This window comes from Monodon monoceros, unplaced genomic scaffold (genome assembly GCF_005190385.1).
Source record: "Monodon monoceros isolate NGI ecotype Baffin Bay Population unplaced genomic scaffold, NGI_Narwhal_1 Super_Scaffold_7, whole genome shotgun sequence".
In the NCBI taxonomy this organism is placed as follows: domain Eukaryota; kingdom Metazoa; phylum Chordata; class Mammalia; order Artiodactyla; family Monodontidae; genus Monodon; species Monodon monoceros.
The window spans coordinates 72,473,609-72,490,962 of record NW_021703784.1 but is presented as its reverse complement, the minus strand read 5'-3'; the positions used below and the strand labels follow the sequence as shown (position 1 = coordinate 72,490,962).

The following is a 17,354-nucleotide window of genomic DNA, read 5'->3' as shown; positions in this document are numbered from 1 at the left end:
GCATATGGAGGTTTATTTCCTACAAATAATAATGCAGCCACTTTTATTCACTTAGAATTGTATTCACAACAGCAATATAGCAGAGACTGCTAGTGTTCACCCACAGCTGTGGCCTCACCCTCCTTCCCAAGCACACAGACATTCTGCTGTATTGTTAGGTGGGCCATGGACCTAATTCTGCTCAATGCCATGTGAGCCAAAGAGGTATGCATCACATTCAGGCCTGGCCCTTCAAAACCTCCCACACATGACCTAATTCTCCTTCCCCGTCTGCTGATGGAGCGGTGAGGATTCTGAGAACCAAGAAGAGATCACAGCGACAAGATGTAAGGTGAGTGGGTCCCTGAGTTACTGTGTGGATCACAACCCTCTACACACACCACCAGCTCTTAGTGAGTGATAGGTAAGAACTTAGTGTTTTGGAACTACTGAAATTCTCAAGCTTGTCTGTGACAGAAGCTACCACTGTTTCCTAACCTTATACAAGCAGTTTCACACGTTAACCCTACTGCCTTCCAGTTTTCCCTAAAATTTAGAAGCTAAGGGTGAGAAGAAATTTGAAAATGTCATTATGTTTATTAGCAAGTGAGGACACTGGTTCATTATCACAGGACAAGGTGTAATCCAGATGCCCTGGAAAATAAACATCTATGTATAAATGAGAAGATTAGGCAAAAGCAACAGAAACAGACACCAAACTCAGTGTGGCTGAGTTGTAGGATGGCTGTATTTTAGGGACTAAAGCTTTGAGCAATTGTCAGCAGAGCTGAGTTACTCTGCCAGGAACGTATCTAACTTTATTCTAGAAAACAAACAGAGTGGCATGCATGAGGCTGAAATGAAGAAACATATCCTTGTGTTGGGAATAGGAAGAGGCAGAAATGTGAAAGAAGGCAAGTGTAAACCACAACACGTTCTACTGGTCAGTACTGGTTTAGCATCCCACCAAAATCCTGTTGAGGAAGGATCGCAGTTAGCACTGCTGCCAAACTCTGCTGACACTTGCACACTCTTTGTAAATGTTTTTAGACTTATCCTTTACCTTAATAAATATCTGAATCAAGAGAAGCCTCTAAGGGGACTTCCCTGGCGGTCCAGTGGTTAAGAATCCACACTTCCAATGCAGGAGGCACAGGTTCGACCCCTGGCTGGGGAACTAAGATCCCATAAGCCATGAGGTGTGGCCGAAAAAAAAAAAAAAAAGAAGTCTCTAAGGTAATATTAAGAAGTCTCTGGGCCAGGCAGGCCCAGCAACGGAACCTGTTCTAGGCTCCTGACTGCTTACTTAGCTTTCACAGTGTGACAGTCATTAAGAAGAACCATTAAAAAATACCATCTGCAGCAACATGGATGGACCTAGAGATTGGCGTACTGAGTGAAGTAAGTCAGACAGAGAAAGACAAGTGTCATATCATATCGCTTATATGTGGAATCTCAAAAAGGCTACAAATGAACTTATTTACAAAACAGAAACAGAGTCACAGATGTAGAAAACAAACTTACAGTTACCAGGGGGTAAGGTGGGGGGTGGGTGAGGGATAAATTAGGAGACTGGGATTGACAAATACACACCACTATATGTACAATAGGTAACTAATAAAGACCTACCATACAGCGTAGGGAACTCTCCTCAATACTCTGTAATGGCCTACATGAGAAAAGAATCTAAAAAGAGTGGGTATATGTATATGTATAGCTGAGTCACTTTGCTGTACAGAAGAAACTAACGCAACATTGTAAATCAACTATACTCCAATAAACTTTTTTAAATTTAATCAGGGACTTCCCTGGTAGCACAGTGGTTAAAAATCTGCCTGCCAATGCAGGGGACACGGGTTCAAGCCCTGGTCCGGGAAGATCGCACACGCCGCAGAGCAACTAAGCCCGTGTGCCACAGCTACTGAGCCTGAGCTCTAGAGCCTGCGTGCCACAACTACTGAAGCCCGCATGCCTAGAGCCTGTGCTCTGCAACAAGAGAAGCCACCGCAATGAGAAGCCCGCGCGCCGCAACGAAGAGTAGCCCCCCACTGGCCGGAAGTACAGAACGCCCGCGCACAGCAACGAAGACCCAACGCAGCCAAAAATAAATAAATAAATAAACAAACTATCTAATTAATTAATCAATTAAAGAAACAAAATTAATCAGGAATTTAACATCGGATATAGATATTGGCTATTTCTCATAACTGCATGATTAAATCAGTAAGAAACTAGTATTATGAAATAACTGTCACCCTTTACAGACTAAAAAAATAAAGAACCAGATCTATTTATGCTAACCTTGCCTTAAAATACAACATCCAGCGGCGCAGTCAGCCGCGACCGGTCTCTTGCGGAGCCGACTGAGCGCGGCCCGAGCCCAGCCCGCCTCTGAGCGCCTGCTGTTAGCGTGTCGACACCATGGAGCACTTTGATAAAGTGGTGCTGAATGCGCTGCAGCCATGAGACTTCAGAAATGAAAGTTCATTAGCATCTACTCTGGAGACGCTCCTGTTCTTCACAGCTTTAATAATCACTTTACCTATTGGGTTACATTTCACGACTAAATCTTATGCTTTTGAAGGCGCCTTTGGGATGTCCAACAGAGACAGCTATTTTTATGCTGCTATTGTTGCAGTGGTCGCCGTCCACGTGGTGCTGGCCCTCTTTGTTTATGTGGCCTGGAATAAAGGCTCACGGCAGTGGTGTGAAGGCAAACAGGATTAAAGTGAACATCACCTTTTGATAGCATTAAATTGATTTTTTTAAAGTGGTAAATGCGTCTGGGATATTGATGATTTTAATAAAGTTGAAAGAACATGTTAAAATCAATCTTATGGAATCACGTTTGACTAGTGTAAATTCTGATCCTTCTGAAACAATGGTTTGTATCATCAGTTTTAATTGTATGAACCTCTCATTTGCAAATGAGAATTTGGAAAAGTTAAATTGGTTGCAAATAAATTTGTGAAATTAGTTACACATTACTCTGGGAAGAATTTGATTACCTTACAACAAAAAAAATATTTTATAGCATTTTGTCTTTTGGTTGGTTTTGAGTTTTACTCCTCTGGCTATATTCAGATGTACATAGTGGAGCAAATCTAAACTTTATTTTTCGCTGGAACACTTTCCCTAACTATCATGAAAACACCAGGTCATTGGATTCTGGGTTGTAAATGCCTACTGGAAATTGCTTAAATTGTGGACACTGGAATTAATCTGAATGTCACTGAGAAATTTTGCATCAAGTGTAATCCCTCGTCAGTAGAAATCTTTCATTACATTATTTCATGGGGAAACTAGGCTGAATCACACCCATTCATGTAAAAGGACTGGGCTTATTGAAGAATGCAGACAGCAAAGCAAAGAGCTACCTGCCTGGGCACCCAGCCTACTCCCTAAAGGCCCCTTGCAGGCCAGCCTCCTGCTTTCAGACAAACTCTGTAATGATCTGCTTTGCTCTGTCATTCAACAATGAACTTATGCTTTAATTACAAGGTTGTGTAAACTCCCTTTAAATTTGTTTTTCCTACTTTTTAATAACGTATATGAAGGAATTTACATTTAAATGTGTTAATTTTTGCATACTTAGGGAGTATAAACAATCCTGAAAATAGATTATTTTTATCATCTAGGAAGTATTCTTGGAATTTCTAGTCTAGTCTTTTAAGTCAGTGCCGTTATAGCCCAGATACATAGATAGATAATGTATCTAAGTTAGATAATCCTTGAGGTCTCTTCTGATAGAAAAAGACCCTGTGGTTTTACTTTAGTATCCTTGGTCTGTGTTCTTTCTAGCCACTTGGTACTACTTGTGTGCAATCTAAAAACACACATGAAAAAAATGCATATTAAAACAGGAAGAAAATTTAAATTCCCTGTAATGTTGCCACCTGGAGATAACCACTATTTTGGTTTACATCCTGTGTGCATTTCTTAATGCTAGTTTGGTACACACTAAAAGTTTGGTTTCAGTTCAAATTCTGCCAATTTTACCTGGCGGCTATTTGCATTTTTTCAGATGAGTGATTATTGGCCATTTTCTTAAAAAGCACATTCTATCTTTACTCTTTTAACTAGATACCTCATTGTACAAATTTCCCGTCATTGATAATCCCTACTACAATGGCCCTTGCTGTGTTTGTCGTTACTGATTTTGTTTATTCACCCCTACTTTTGATGATGTGGAACTGGACTAAAGGAGTAGAGAGGTAGTTAGGCATAAAAGCAAAGAAGGCATCTGTGTTTATTTACTTGTTGAGAAAAAATAAAAATTATAGGACTATTTTTTAATTCTTGCTTATAGTTAAATATTATCTACAGTTTAAATGTCCTAAGTAGTTATTCCAAATGTAAAATGTTTTCTTAAAATGACTATAGTTTTGGTATAAAATTGTACAAATTTAATATAAAATTGTAGAATGCTCCAGATTGGGTCTAGTGTACTGTATGGTAGGTTGCTAGATGGTCCCCTCTTTAGATGTTTTGTTGTACTTAGAATTTGTCCGCCTAATGTCTTTTTCTATAATGCCAAGGTTTTTCTTGTACTTTTGGGATCTTATGCTATTTGTAAGATATTAATGTACAGTGCTGGATTATTTTGTTTGATTTCAGACATTTGCTGAGTAGATAATATGTGTGTCTTTCTGCAAGTATTTAAACTGGGGATTCATGTAAAAGCAGATGTAATTTCCTCTTGGAAAAGGTACCCAGCGTTTGAAAGTCAGAATCGGATGTTAAGGTTGATATTTGGGGTTATTACAATATAGACTTGTTTTCAAACAAGTTAATATTTTCTTAGGGTTTTAACTGTTAACTGACTAGTTTGCTGCTGTTGAAATAACATGGTATTTGACAAATAGATTTATTTTTCAAGATGTCTCAGTGATTTCCTCTTGTACATCCTTTCAGGATGTATAGAAAGGAAAGATACAATTGAGCCCTTATATCAATGTTATAAGGTAGGAGTATGTTCACTATTGTTTGAAAACTGATCGTAAGAATAACCTCAATTAGGGAGTGTAACTTGAAGCGTCAGTACAGGCTACTGATTTATCACGTGACCTTCTTAACCTCACCTACCATTTTGCCCCCCAGAATATAATCTTTTTTCTCATTGTGCTTAAAAATGGAAAGTCTGCTGTAGAATGCATCTGATGTCATTAGCTCTTCAAGTGGATACCATTTTACATGTGACAGCAGAATTCAGCTTTGAATTGTTGAAGGAATTTAAACACTCCATAAAAAATAAAAAAAAAAACCAACCTGCGTTTCATGGGAATCTAACAGAAATATACTGTAAGATTATTTTCATCATAAAGATCTCATCAGCTTTGCCCAAAAAGAAAAAAAAAAAAAAATGACATCCAACCAGGTACTTTCGTTTTTCAGTTCTAAAAAAGGTAAATACCCTTTGCATATATTCTGAACTGAGATGGGTACGTTAAGTGTAGCTGGCGCCATTCTATAAAAGTAGCAGTTGTTAAGCACTTTAAATATCTTGCAAATAATTGCTTCCCCAAACAGATCATAATCCAGCAGAGAGCCTAGAGATTGACTGTGACATCTTTCAATAACGTTGCCTAAAGAAAGTCTCCTGGTCCATTGAGAATTGTTAGTTAGGAAAGAAAGCCAGTCTTATCTTGATTTTTCACCAGAAAGTCAATGTTCAGTAGCCCGTTTTAAAATAAAATTGACTGATATATGTATGGCTCTGCTAATCTCATGCATCATTTTGGATGTGACAATTACAGATAACAAACATCTATGTGACTTACCAAAGTGCAACCTCAAAATGCACTCTAAAGAATCAGCAGTTGTCTAAGTGCCAGATTTCCACTCCCTCTGAGATACAAGCTGGTTTAACGTGCTTCCCTTAAGCCCCGAAGGATGCAGTTACGTCCACTGGGCTGCAAACTTTAAAAGGTAAGCAGTGACTTTGGTAAGTGACGGAAAGAGCTTAAAGTGCATCCAAGAGACTCTTTTTTTGCCTAGGAAAAATGCACGTGTAGGAAAAGAATATGAAAAGACTGCATCAAGGTCTGCCTTGTTAAATCAAAATAACACAACCAATATATTGCACCTAGCACCACACAAGCTCCCTTCTTGTGACTGTCTTCTTAATGCACTATTGCTGGTTTCAAGACTGCAATACAGCTTCTGTGTCTGTCCGCCTTTCTTTACCAAGCTGATGAACATAATGTCTCTTGAAAGCTTAGACTAGACAATCAGTTTCATTTTCAAGTTTCAGCCACATTTTTCAAAGGAAGCATTATTGAAAGTGTAAGCATAATAACAGTCTCTGGGCCTAGAGACATCCTTCTCTTAGAATTAAATCAGTAGTGCCCTTTCTGCTCCCGCCCTTAAGGACTATAACAGATACATTGAGATCTAAATTCAGTACCAGTGCTTGTTGGTAAGTATTTGCATGACAGTGAGTTTACAAATAAGTTTGACGTTATTTTAGTTCTTCTCAACACTGCAGTATTGACACTCCAGTACTCCTGTAAACATTGCTACCAATATACTTTTATTAACAATAATATTAGTGCATCCAAAATCGGGGAGCCTTTCTGGGCAATGAGGAGAGTCTTTATCATGTATCTTTTCCAGCCCTCAGGAAGGAATGGTAGTGAAATGATTGCTTTAAGTTTCTCTGTTTCTGTACCCAAGTAATAGCTTTCTCCCTTATAAAGAGGAGTGTCTATCTGGCAAGTCTGGTGAGGATTGGGTCATGCGTGCCCGAGACCGTGGCTCCAGCACAATACAAACCATCTCTTCTCTCAGACCTTCTGAATTAGTTCAAGCTGTCTGATACTCCTTGTCCAACTCCCTCTATAAATGATCCAGTTACTAGTGGAAAACTCAACTATAAAATGTATGCCTTGAAACAGACACATATTTGGGTACTTGGGTCACAAGGCTGAGGCTGAAGCCAACTCATGTACTGCCTTCCCCTTGCCCTTCATCATTGTTCCACCAATCATACTATCTTCCACTTTTAGCGCATTTGATAGCTTAAAACACAACAATATATATAGTCCTTTAATAATTCTTTGCAATAACACTGCTGGATAAACACTGAAGGTAACATTAACCCAATTGTACTACGTAAAAACACAGAAGTGACAGCTCACCAGTAAGGAAATCAGGTCTAAACCCCAATTCTCCAATTCCTCTGTCCAATCTTCACCTCTACTGCAATGCTTCCCCACATAACACTGAAGAAACGCAGGATTCTCCTGATCTTATTAAGGTTAACACAATGGACCATGAGAACTACTTTAAGAAAATTATTTTCCCTAATTCATAACTTTCAAGGGAAGATGTATTTTCAGAGTCCATGGACACCAGGAACATTATTTGAACTCGTATTTTTCACAGTTGGGACTTTCAAATTCCACAAAGGTGAAGCCATCACCTATCACAGTGGCAAGAGAGGGTGTGACAAACAAAACTCACTGACCTGGTGCAATCAATATCATTGTATGAGATAATGTCATTTTGAAAAATAATGCATTAAAATCAATTCCCTGTGTTGTTCTTCAGATTTACAGCATTACCATGCAGGTATCAGCAGTGGCTTGATAACCCGTGGAACTATATCAATGTTTATATTTTTTTGTTTTGCTTTGGAAATATCTTCAAGTCTTCTTTTAAAAGTTGAGCACTAGTTTATTTGTCTCATGGAACTTTTCAAAAAACACACAAATATTACATATTTAAATCCCCACTGTAGGAGATGCAAACAATATTGAATTTATAGCAATAAGTGGATGTTCCTGTTCACACACACACACCCATTGGTAATAAGGTGAACAATGTGCATGGTTCCCATCTCCCTGTATTTACATAAATATATGTAGAGAAATGCAAGTCAAAACAACAATGAGGTATCACCGCACAGAGGTCAGAATGGCCATCATGAAAAAACTCTACAAACAATAAATGCTGGAGAGGGTGTGGAGAAAAGGGAGCCCTCTTGCACTGTTGGTGGGAATGTAAATTGATATAGCCACTATGGAGAACAGTATGGAGGTTCCTTAGAAAACTAAAAATACCCTATGACCCAGCAATCCCACTACTGGGCATACACCCTGAGAAAACCATAATTCAAAAATTGTCATGTACCAAAATGTTCATTGCAGCACTATTTACAATAGCGAGGACATGGAAGCAACCTAAGTGTCCATCATCGGATGAATGGATAAAGAAGATGTGGCACATATATGCAATGGAATATTATTCAGCCATAAAAATAAATGAAACTGAGTTATTTGTAGTGAGGTGGATGAACCGAGAGTCTGTCATACAGAGTGAAGTAAGTCAGAAAGAGAAAAACAAATACCGTATGCTAACACATATATATGGAATCTAAGAAAAAAAAAAAAAGTGGTACTGATGAACCTAGTGGCAGGGCAGGAATAAAGACGCAGTCATAGAGCATGGACTTAAGGACACGGGAAGGGGGAAGGGTAAGCTGGGAGGAAGTGAGAGAGTAGCACTGACATATATACACTATCAAATATAAAATAGCTAGTGGGAAGCAGCCACATAGCACAGGGAGATCAGCTCGGTGCTTTGTGACCACCTAGAGGGGTGGGATAGGGAGGATGGGAGGGAGATGCAAGAGGGAGGGGATATGGGGAGGTATGTATACGTATAGCTCATTCACTTCATTATACAGCAGAAACTAACACAACAATGTAAAGCAATTATACTCCAATAAAGATGCTTAGAAATAATAATAAACTAGCCAGGTGATTATACTATATGTATACCATATGTATTGTCTTGCAACTTGGTTTTATTTATTTTTCTTTCTTTTTTTCTCAAAAATATGCCTTTCAGTGTGGGTGTGTATATGAGTGTGCACGTGTCTGTAGATACACTCAGAAGTTCAAACCACTGCATTGTAGTCCATTAAATTATACTCCAAATAAATTAAATCATTCCATTACTGACAGATACTTGGGCTGTTTCTGGTTTTTGGTAAATACAAATAATGAGGCAAAAACATCCCTGTATGTCCATTTTTTGCCCCTCAGGAGCATATGCTTAGAACACATTTCAAGAGGTAAAATCTATGGACTCAAGAGAATCCCTCTATGACCCTTCAGATTTACTTTAAAAGTAGATTGATTTTGTCAAGTTGCCATTAAAAAGTCTCACCAATTTAACTCTCAGTCATGCATGAGGCTGTTTACCCCAACTTCCCCAACACAGAATAAAATCAGTCTTCTAAGATTCCCCTCTTAGAAGTCATTGTTCATTATTTTTCACCATCAGCATGTCATCTCTTCAGAAGAATACTGATAATGCACTGTGTGTCCTTGGGTAAGTTACTTAACCTTTCTGTGTCTCAGCTTTGTGAACTCTAAAATGGGGATAATAATAATGCCTAACTCAAAGGGTTATTTCCTGAGTTTTTTGTACACTTTGCCTCTTTTTCAATGTGACTGTGTCTCTTTCCTCTTTGGTTGATTCAGTTAGTTAATGATTGTCTACAGTGTGCCAGCTACCATTCTAGTTGCTGGGGACAGAGTAGGGAGATGCAACCCTGTGGTCACTCTCACATAGCTTACATCCCCATGGGGAGGCAGACAACACAGAAACAAACACATAAATGCATAATGTTACGATAGGCTGTGTTAGTAAAGAAAAAATAAAGGAGGGTATGGGGCCGAAAAGTACTAGGGGTCTATTTCAGAAACAGTGGTCAAAGAAAGTCTCTAATGATGGGGGCAGACCTGAGCAGAGACCTGAAGGAAATGAGCATGGAGGCTCAGGGGAGCACAAGTGCAAAGCCCTGAGACAGGAATGTGGTTGGCCTGTGTGAGGAATAGCGAGGAATAGCGCACTGGTACCGAGGGAGAATGGGGGAGAACACAGAGATGCAGCTGTGAGGAGCCAGGGACCAGATTCTGAATGTTCTCGTTAGCCAGAAGGAGGAATGGGAATTTTATTCTAAATGCAGACAGAAGCCAGGGCACTGGCCTCTGAACTGCTCCAAACACAGAGAGCGGCTGACACTTTAAGCTTCCTACACTGAACAGATGCCTGGAATGTGGCCATGAGCAGTGCCCACATGCCCTCTGAGCAGGGCTCTCAGCAACCAGTGCATCCATCACAAACACAAGCCAACAGGCAAAGCTGAAGAGAGCCATCTAGATACGGAACCATGCCCCTGAACCACACTCATACCTTCTTCCTTCAACCCAAGAGGTAGACTCAGAGCACCTTCTGCTCTGATGCACAGTGCCCTTGCCAATTGACAGTCCAGGGACAGGAATGCTGGCCATGCTCAGCCACCAGAATGGCACAATGGATCTGCCACAGGAGCGCCAAGAGCTCGGGCAGGGCTGCAGCTCAGGGCTTGCCCCTACACGGCCAGCCTACCTCTACAGATGGTCCCGTTGCCCACGTAGCCCGGTTTGCAGGTGCAGCTGTATCCCTGGACGGTGTTGGTGCAGATGGCATTCTCATCACAGTTGTGCTGCCCGCTGCCACATTCGTCATGCTCTGTTTGCAGGGTGAGAAAGAGAGACACTTTTTCATAAGTTGGAATCACTGGTGTTGGAAAAGTTAGCTGGAACTCACCAGGTAAGAACGACAGTGACTACCGTGCATTGGGACCTTACTCTATGCCTGGCAGTGTCCATGCCTGATGTGGTTGAAATCTCAACAACTCTAAAAGATGGATGTTATTATCCTCACTTGGCAGGTAAACAGACTGAGTGTCAGAGAAGTCAAGCGACTTATGCAAGTGACAATGACTGCTAAGTGCTTCTCTAAGGTCACAATGATTGCTAAGTGCTTCTCTAAGGCCACTGCTTCTTCCATGTCTGCAAAGGTTTCTGCAGAGGTTCCAAGGTAGTGGTTCTCAATAGGGGCAGGGGCACGGTGTGTGCAATGCTGCATCTCCTCCTCCTAGGAAACATCTGACAGTGTCTGAGGATGTTTTTGGGTGTCATGCTTTGAGAAAAGAGATGCTACTGGAATCTAGCGGTGGAGGGCAGGGATGCTGCTAAGCCTCTTACAATGCACAGGACAGCCCACGACTACGAAGAATTAACCAGTCTGATATGTCAACAGCCCCAAGGTTGGGAATTGGGCATGGAGGCTCCGATTGCCTGGGTCCAGCTCGTGAGGTAAACCACCTGTCACACTCTATCAGTGTTCTTCTCCAACAGAAAGAACAAAGAGGGTAAAACTAAAGAGGAAGGTCCAGCTAATACAGCCTGGCAGAGGCGCATTAACCCACAAGTATTTTCACAAGGTTCAGAATTTAACCACTGGGCTGATGCCTAACGTGTAGTAATATGGTTACATATATTCAAATAGCCATGGCATCCTTAATCCACAAGACATAGGGGGAAATACATCTAACACTATGAAATGGACTGAAAGATTCCAAGTTAGAAATCAAGATTTCACAGATAACCAGATTCTCCCCTCATCATCAGGACGTTTTAATACTCAACTAAATGACTCCTCTGTAAATAAATAATGTGAGAAAGTTTATGCCCTTTATTCCCTTTAACATCTGCTAGTATAACTTCTTAGAAATCTTAAGAAAAATCAAGTAGGGTTATTTAAGTCAGAACAGGTTACAAAACAAGAGTTGAAATTCCAGCTATAAATCTCAAAGAAATCAACACTAATTGAACAAAACTAAAAATTCAATATAGTTTGTTAAGCAAACTGTTAGATCAATGTACCAATAAACTGAAATGTCATCTATCTTCATTAACTTTTTAAAATAAATTTATTTATTTATTTTAATTTTGGCTGCATTGGGTCTTCGTTGCTGCGCGTGGGTTTTCTCGAGTTGTGGCAAGCGGGGGCTACTCTTCATTGTGGTGCACGGGCTTCTTATTGTGGTGGCTTCTCTTGTTGCGGAGCACAGGCTCTAGGCACGCAGGCTTCAGTAGTTGTGGCTTGCGGGCTCTAGAGGGAAGGCTCAGTAGTTGTGGCACACGGGCTTAGCTGCTCTGCAGCATGTGGGATCTTCCCGGACCAGGGCTCGAACCCATGTCCCCTGCATTGGCAGGCAGATTCTTAACCACTGAGCCACCAGGGAAGTCCCTTCATTAATTTTTATTTTAAATTTCCTAACAGGGACCAGTAATGAGAAGGGTTAAATTCTACAAAGTAGAGCTGTTTCAGTCACCCACATGCAATAATGTCAAGTATACAAATGCACATGGCTCTTAATTTAACACCTTGGGTTTTTCAAAGAAAATGTTTCTTTAGGCCTTAAAACCAACGCAAACTCTAAGACAGAAATGCGAACAGGTTAGCAAGCAGTGTGAAGGGAGAAGATTCATGAAGACACACTTCTAGTCTGTGCTCAGATCATCATCTCCAGGATAGTCCAGAAATAGTATAACCCTATGAATGTCCAATGACATTTACAGACCTAGCAAGCACCTAATATGTACAGGTGCAGTACCAGATGATATTAGGGACACAAAGAAGTCTAAGAATATAGGTTTAGACCCCAAGAGTTTTCAATCTCCTTATTTAAATCCATTTAAGTAGTAATTATTAGAGTCTGTATTGGGAATACAAATGAGTAGATATGGTCTCTGCTCATATGAACATTTTAATAGAGGCCACCAGACAGCAATATGTAACCAACCAGAACACATGGGAGAAGTGATAAGAGTTATAAGTAGGTGACCTCATATTTTATCATATAAACAGAACATATTTTAGAGTGAAAGGGGGCTCTGCTAATAATTACACTGGAATAACAGGCATAACTCAGAATGACCTAGGCAAACTGGCATGTGTGCTCATACTTGATAAGAGAAATAAAGATTAACTGGAATAAAAGTTCATTGGAGGGAAGAAATGACTTCTAATAGGGAGAAAAGTCTTCTTGAAAGACACAGTATCTGAACTAGTCTTTTAAAAATGGTCATGGTTTTCTCAGCCAGAAATGCGCATGAAGGGCACTCCAGGCAACAGGAACAGTATGGAGAAAGGTGTGGTTCTATGCAACATTCCAGAAGTCCGGTCCATCGTTGCCCATGTGGTGTCCCCCACCTCACCGCCCCTGCCACCAGCTTTATAAAGTTATAACTGACAAAATTGAAAGATACTTAAAATGTACAAAGTGACAATTTGATATACATATACATTATGAAAGGATTCCCCCATCAGGTTAATTAACAAATCTATCCTACCTTGTATTATCTCCCAATATTCTTGATGCAAAGCCCCTTCTCTAATGAGGTGGCCCCATCACTGTCTTGCAAGTGCATGAGCTGACTCCTACCTCTCTTGTTTGTCATGATGTTTCCCTGACTCAAAATACTCTCCCAGTAGAGTTGAATATCTGTGCCCCTGCCTGGCTTCAAAGACCACTTCATATGAACACTTTTCGCCGTGCAGGCGTCCACTCCTGCTCTCTGTTAACACATGAACTTTAACCCTCTTGGAACTTTTAATAAATTTAAAATTTTATCTCTTTGGAGGCAATCAAATCACAATATACGGTGATGAGGTTTGCGAATTTTATCATGAATGCCTTATTAAGTAGTTAACTTTGAGGAAAGGAATTGTAGCCCATTTTCTACAACCCTGACTTTACTTTCTCGACTTCACATAGTAGTATTCAGCCTCGAGTGCCAAGCATTGAGATAAAAATTGTACATATATGATGTCATTTAATTCTCCCAAGTCACGTGAAATATGTTTGCTCATTTTACAATGAAGGAAATGAGACAAAAACACATTATTAAATTTAAATATTAAATTATTAAATAACTTAACATCACGAAACTAATAAGTGGAGGAGTTTGGACTTGTAACTCCAGACACAGAATGATCACATCACTGAGTACTTGGAAGTAACCTGGACGTGGCTGAAGCTAAACCAAGTCACACAGAAGTGACCCCCCTAATGCCAAGAATAAAGGCTGTCTTTTTCTATACTGATCCCAAATACCCACTGAAGATCCAGCCAGTCCCCAAATGACAAAGGTTCCAAAACTTTCACATCTTATTATCTTTAGTCACAACCGAGTTTTAAAAGTAACCAGTACCCTCAAAACTACGTTTGACAGAGATGGCCATAGAAGAAATGGTCTCCTTCTAAAAATCTCAAATCCCCTTCCAGCTGCTGGAGATGCTTCAGGTGTGAGAAAAGCTCTTGTGAGAGGTAGAAGGACACAGAGGCCAGAGACTCTAGAACCACACAGCCCGGGTTAGATGATCCTGGACGTGCCACTCACCAGCTATGTGCACTTGAGTGACACAGACAATCTGTGTCTTCTTAGTTTCCACATGTAAAATGTGGATAATAATACAACCTATGGCGGGGGGGTGAATTGGGAGATTGGAATTGACATATATACACTATTGATACTATGTATAAAATAGATAACTAATGAGAACCTACAGTATAGCACAGGGAACTCTATACTCAGTGCTCTGTGGTGACCTAAATGGGAAGGAAATCCAGAGAAGAGGGGATATACGTATACATATAGCTGATTCACTTTGCTGTACAGTAGAAACTAACACAGCATTGTAAAGCAACTATATGCCAATAAAATTTTTTTAATGGTAAAAATAATAATAATAATATAACCTATCTCCTGGGGTTTTTATGAGGACTCAATTAGCTAATATAGATACAATACTTATTACAGCTAATTGCAACTAGTAAGTGCTCCATAAGTGTAAGCTATTTTACTATCATTGTTCTTATTACTACTACTCTTCCCACTACTACTACAATTATTTGTGAGCAGACTCAATTGTTGGATGGTGGTTAAAACTGGTTAAGAAAACTTTCTTTTTCCTTTACAGGCTGGTAGTTCAGGCAGAAAGGCTGTGAACAGATAGGCCTTTGAAGACACAAATTAGAATACCTCTTTGAAGATTCAAAGAAATATTTGCTTAGATTCAATTATGGTCCCTGGGAAACAAGACTATAGATCGGGAAGGTGAAGCATTTATGTTTAGGATCGCTGATATATAACCAGAGTTTGATTATGGTAAATTTGGAGTATTAAACCTCTCAGGACAAAGAAATAACAATTTTGGCAACAAGCTCTCCACTAATGATAATTATTGTTATACTGGCTAATATTTATTGGTACTCATTAAGCACTGTCATTATCACACGGTTCATTTCTCCTTCCTCACAAGGGCTCTAATCCACCTCTGTAACATTGTAATCAATAGCCATTATCAATTAACACACTGTTTTCCTTAGAGAACTAATCAGGATCCAAACAAGCTACTGAAACGGTCACTTCAGCTGTGGCTGCAAATGTCCACCACATCTGGGGTCTGGCTGGCTACAGTTTCGCTTTGTTCCAAATAATCTAGTTTGAATTTTACAAAAAATTGTCACAGTAACCTCACTGGGACAAGCCAAGCAGGTTTTATTAGTCATATTTATAGACGAAATTGCAGTTTGGAGCATGTAAGAGGCTTTTCCTATAAGTACATAGATAGTAAGGTGTACGTCTGTAACTCGAACTCCCATCTCCTCATTTCTTCTCCTGCACTTTTTCTAAACTCCCACTTTATTATGTGATTCAAAGGAGTATCTATAATGTTGGCCACAATGTAGGTAATTTCTTTTACCTTTAAAAAAATAATTACAGATTTACAGGAAGCTGTAGAAGTAGTACAAAATGTCCCTTAACTCCTTCACCCAGTTTCTCTCCACAGTGCAATCCTATATAGCGGTAGTGCCATATCCAAACCAGAAAACTGACAGTTGTGTGTCACTGTTAAGTAGTCTACTGACCTAATTCAGTTCACACCATGTTTTCAAACTGCGTTCATGTTGTGTGTACGTACATATGGCTGTAGTTCTAAGTAATATTAACTTATGTATAAATCTGTGTAACCACCACCACATTCATGTTATGACTTTGTGTTTGCACCTAGTCCACACTCCCCCCATCACCCCCAATCCCTGTCCCCTGTCAGCTACTAATCTGTTTTCCACTTCTATAGTTGTCATTTAGAGACTGTTATACAAGTGGAATTACACAGTAAGTAATCTTTGAGATTGACTTTTTTTCAATAAGCTCAATGCCCCTGAGTCACATCCAGACTGCTGTAGTTTCAATAGTTCACCCCTCTTTCCTGCTGTGTAGTATTCCATTGTAAAAATATATCACAGTTTATTCAACCATTCACACATTGAAGGGCATGTGGATTATTTCCTGTATTTTACTACTCTGAACAAAGTTGCTATGAACATCTGTGCACAGGTTTTTGTGTGAACATATATTTTCATTACCCTGGGTTAAATGTCCAAAAGTGTGATTATAGGGGCATCCGATAAGTGCTTGTTTTGGTTTGTAAGAAACTGTCAAACGATTTTCCAGAATGGTTGCACCATTTTACATTCCCACTAGCAATGCACGAGTGATCAAGTTTCTCTACATCATTGTCAGCATTTGGTATTTTCACTTGTTAAATTTTAGTCTTTCATGTGTGTGTGTTATGATACTGCACTGAGCTCTTAATTTGCATTTTGCTAGTAGCTAATGATGTTGAATGTCTTTCCACATGCTCATTTGCCATCTATTTTTCTTTGGTGAAATGTCTTTTGCTCATTTTACAATGGGATGTTTTTTTTACTGTTGAGTTTTGAGAATTCTTCATATACTCTAGATATAAGGCCTTTGTTGGATATGTGATTTGCAAATATTTCCTCACAGTCTCCAGCTTGTATTTTCATCCTCTTAGCAGCCTTTCACAATGCAAAATATATTACTTTTGATAAAATTCAATTTACCTATTTTTCATTTTATGGATAGTGCATTTAATGTCACATATAAGAACTCTTTCTCTAACCCTAGGTCTTAAAGATTTTCTCATATTTTTCCTAATACTTGTGTAGTTTTAACTCTTAGATAAGTTCATGACCCATTTTGACTTAACTTTTGTATACGGTAAGAAGGTTAGGTTTTTGCCTATGCGTGTCATTTGTTGAAAAGGCTACTTTTCCTCCACTGAATTGCTTTTGTACTTTTGTCAAAAACCAATTGGGAGCTTCCACAGGGAGAGACCAGCTGAGGGAGCGCCGCTGTTGCTCAGATGATGATGTCTGCTTAGCACAGAGGAGAGTCTGGAACCGAGAGCATCGGTAGAGAGGTTAATACCAGACACCTCTGCGAGACCCGGTGGGCAGCCCTGGGATCGGTAACCAGGAGTCGCAGCTCCTGGAAGGCTGCCTGGATCTGGCGAGTGGAGGCCTAGGAGTGAAGCTGCAGCAACAGTAGTTCCAGTGACAGCAGCGAATGTCAGCACAGCTCCCTGTTGCTTGGTTCCCCCCTGAGGACAAGTTTATAACCATCAGGATATTCCTGAAATAATATAACAAATATGAT

General features: G+C 39.8%; 1 protein-coding gene and 1 pseudogene across 3 annotated transcripts in view; one reads left to right on the top strand and one right to left on the bottom strand.

The window, feature by feature from the left end:
• NELL1 (neural EGFL like 1) overlaps nt 1-17,354 on the bottom strand; it is an 852,764-nt gene that overhangs the window by 326,025 nt on the left and 509,385 nt on the right. For all 3 annotated transcript variants that reach the window (XM_029208123.1, XM_029208124.1, XM_029208125.1), the window contains one exon: nt 10,381-10,503. In XM_029208123.1, the coding sequence (XP_029063956.1) occupies nt 10,381-10,503 (123 nt within the window). The remainder of the gene's footprint in view (nt 1-10,380; nt 10,504-17,354) is intronic.
• LOC114886942 lies at nt 2,401-2,706 on the top strand (annotated as a pseudogene).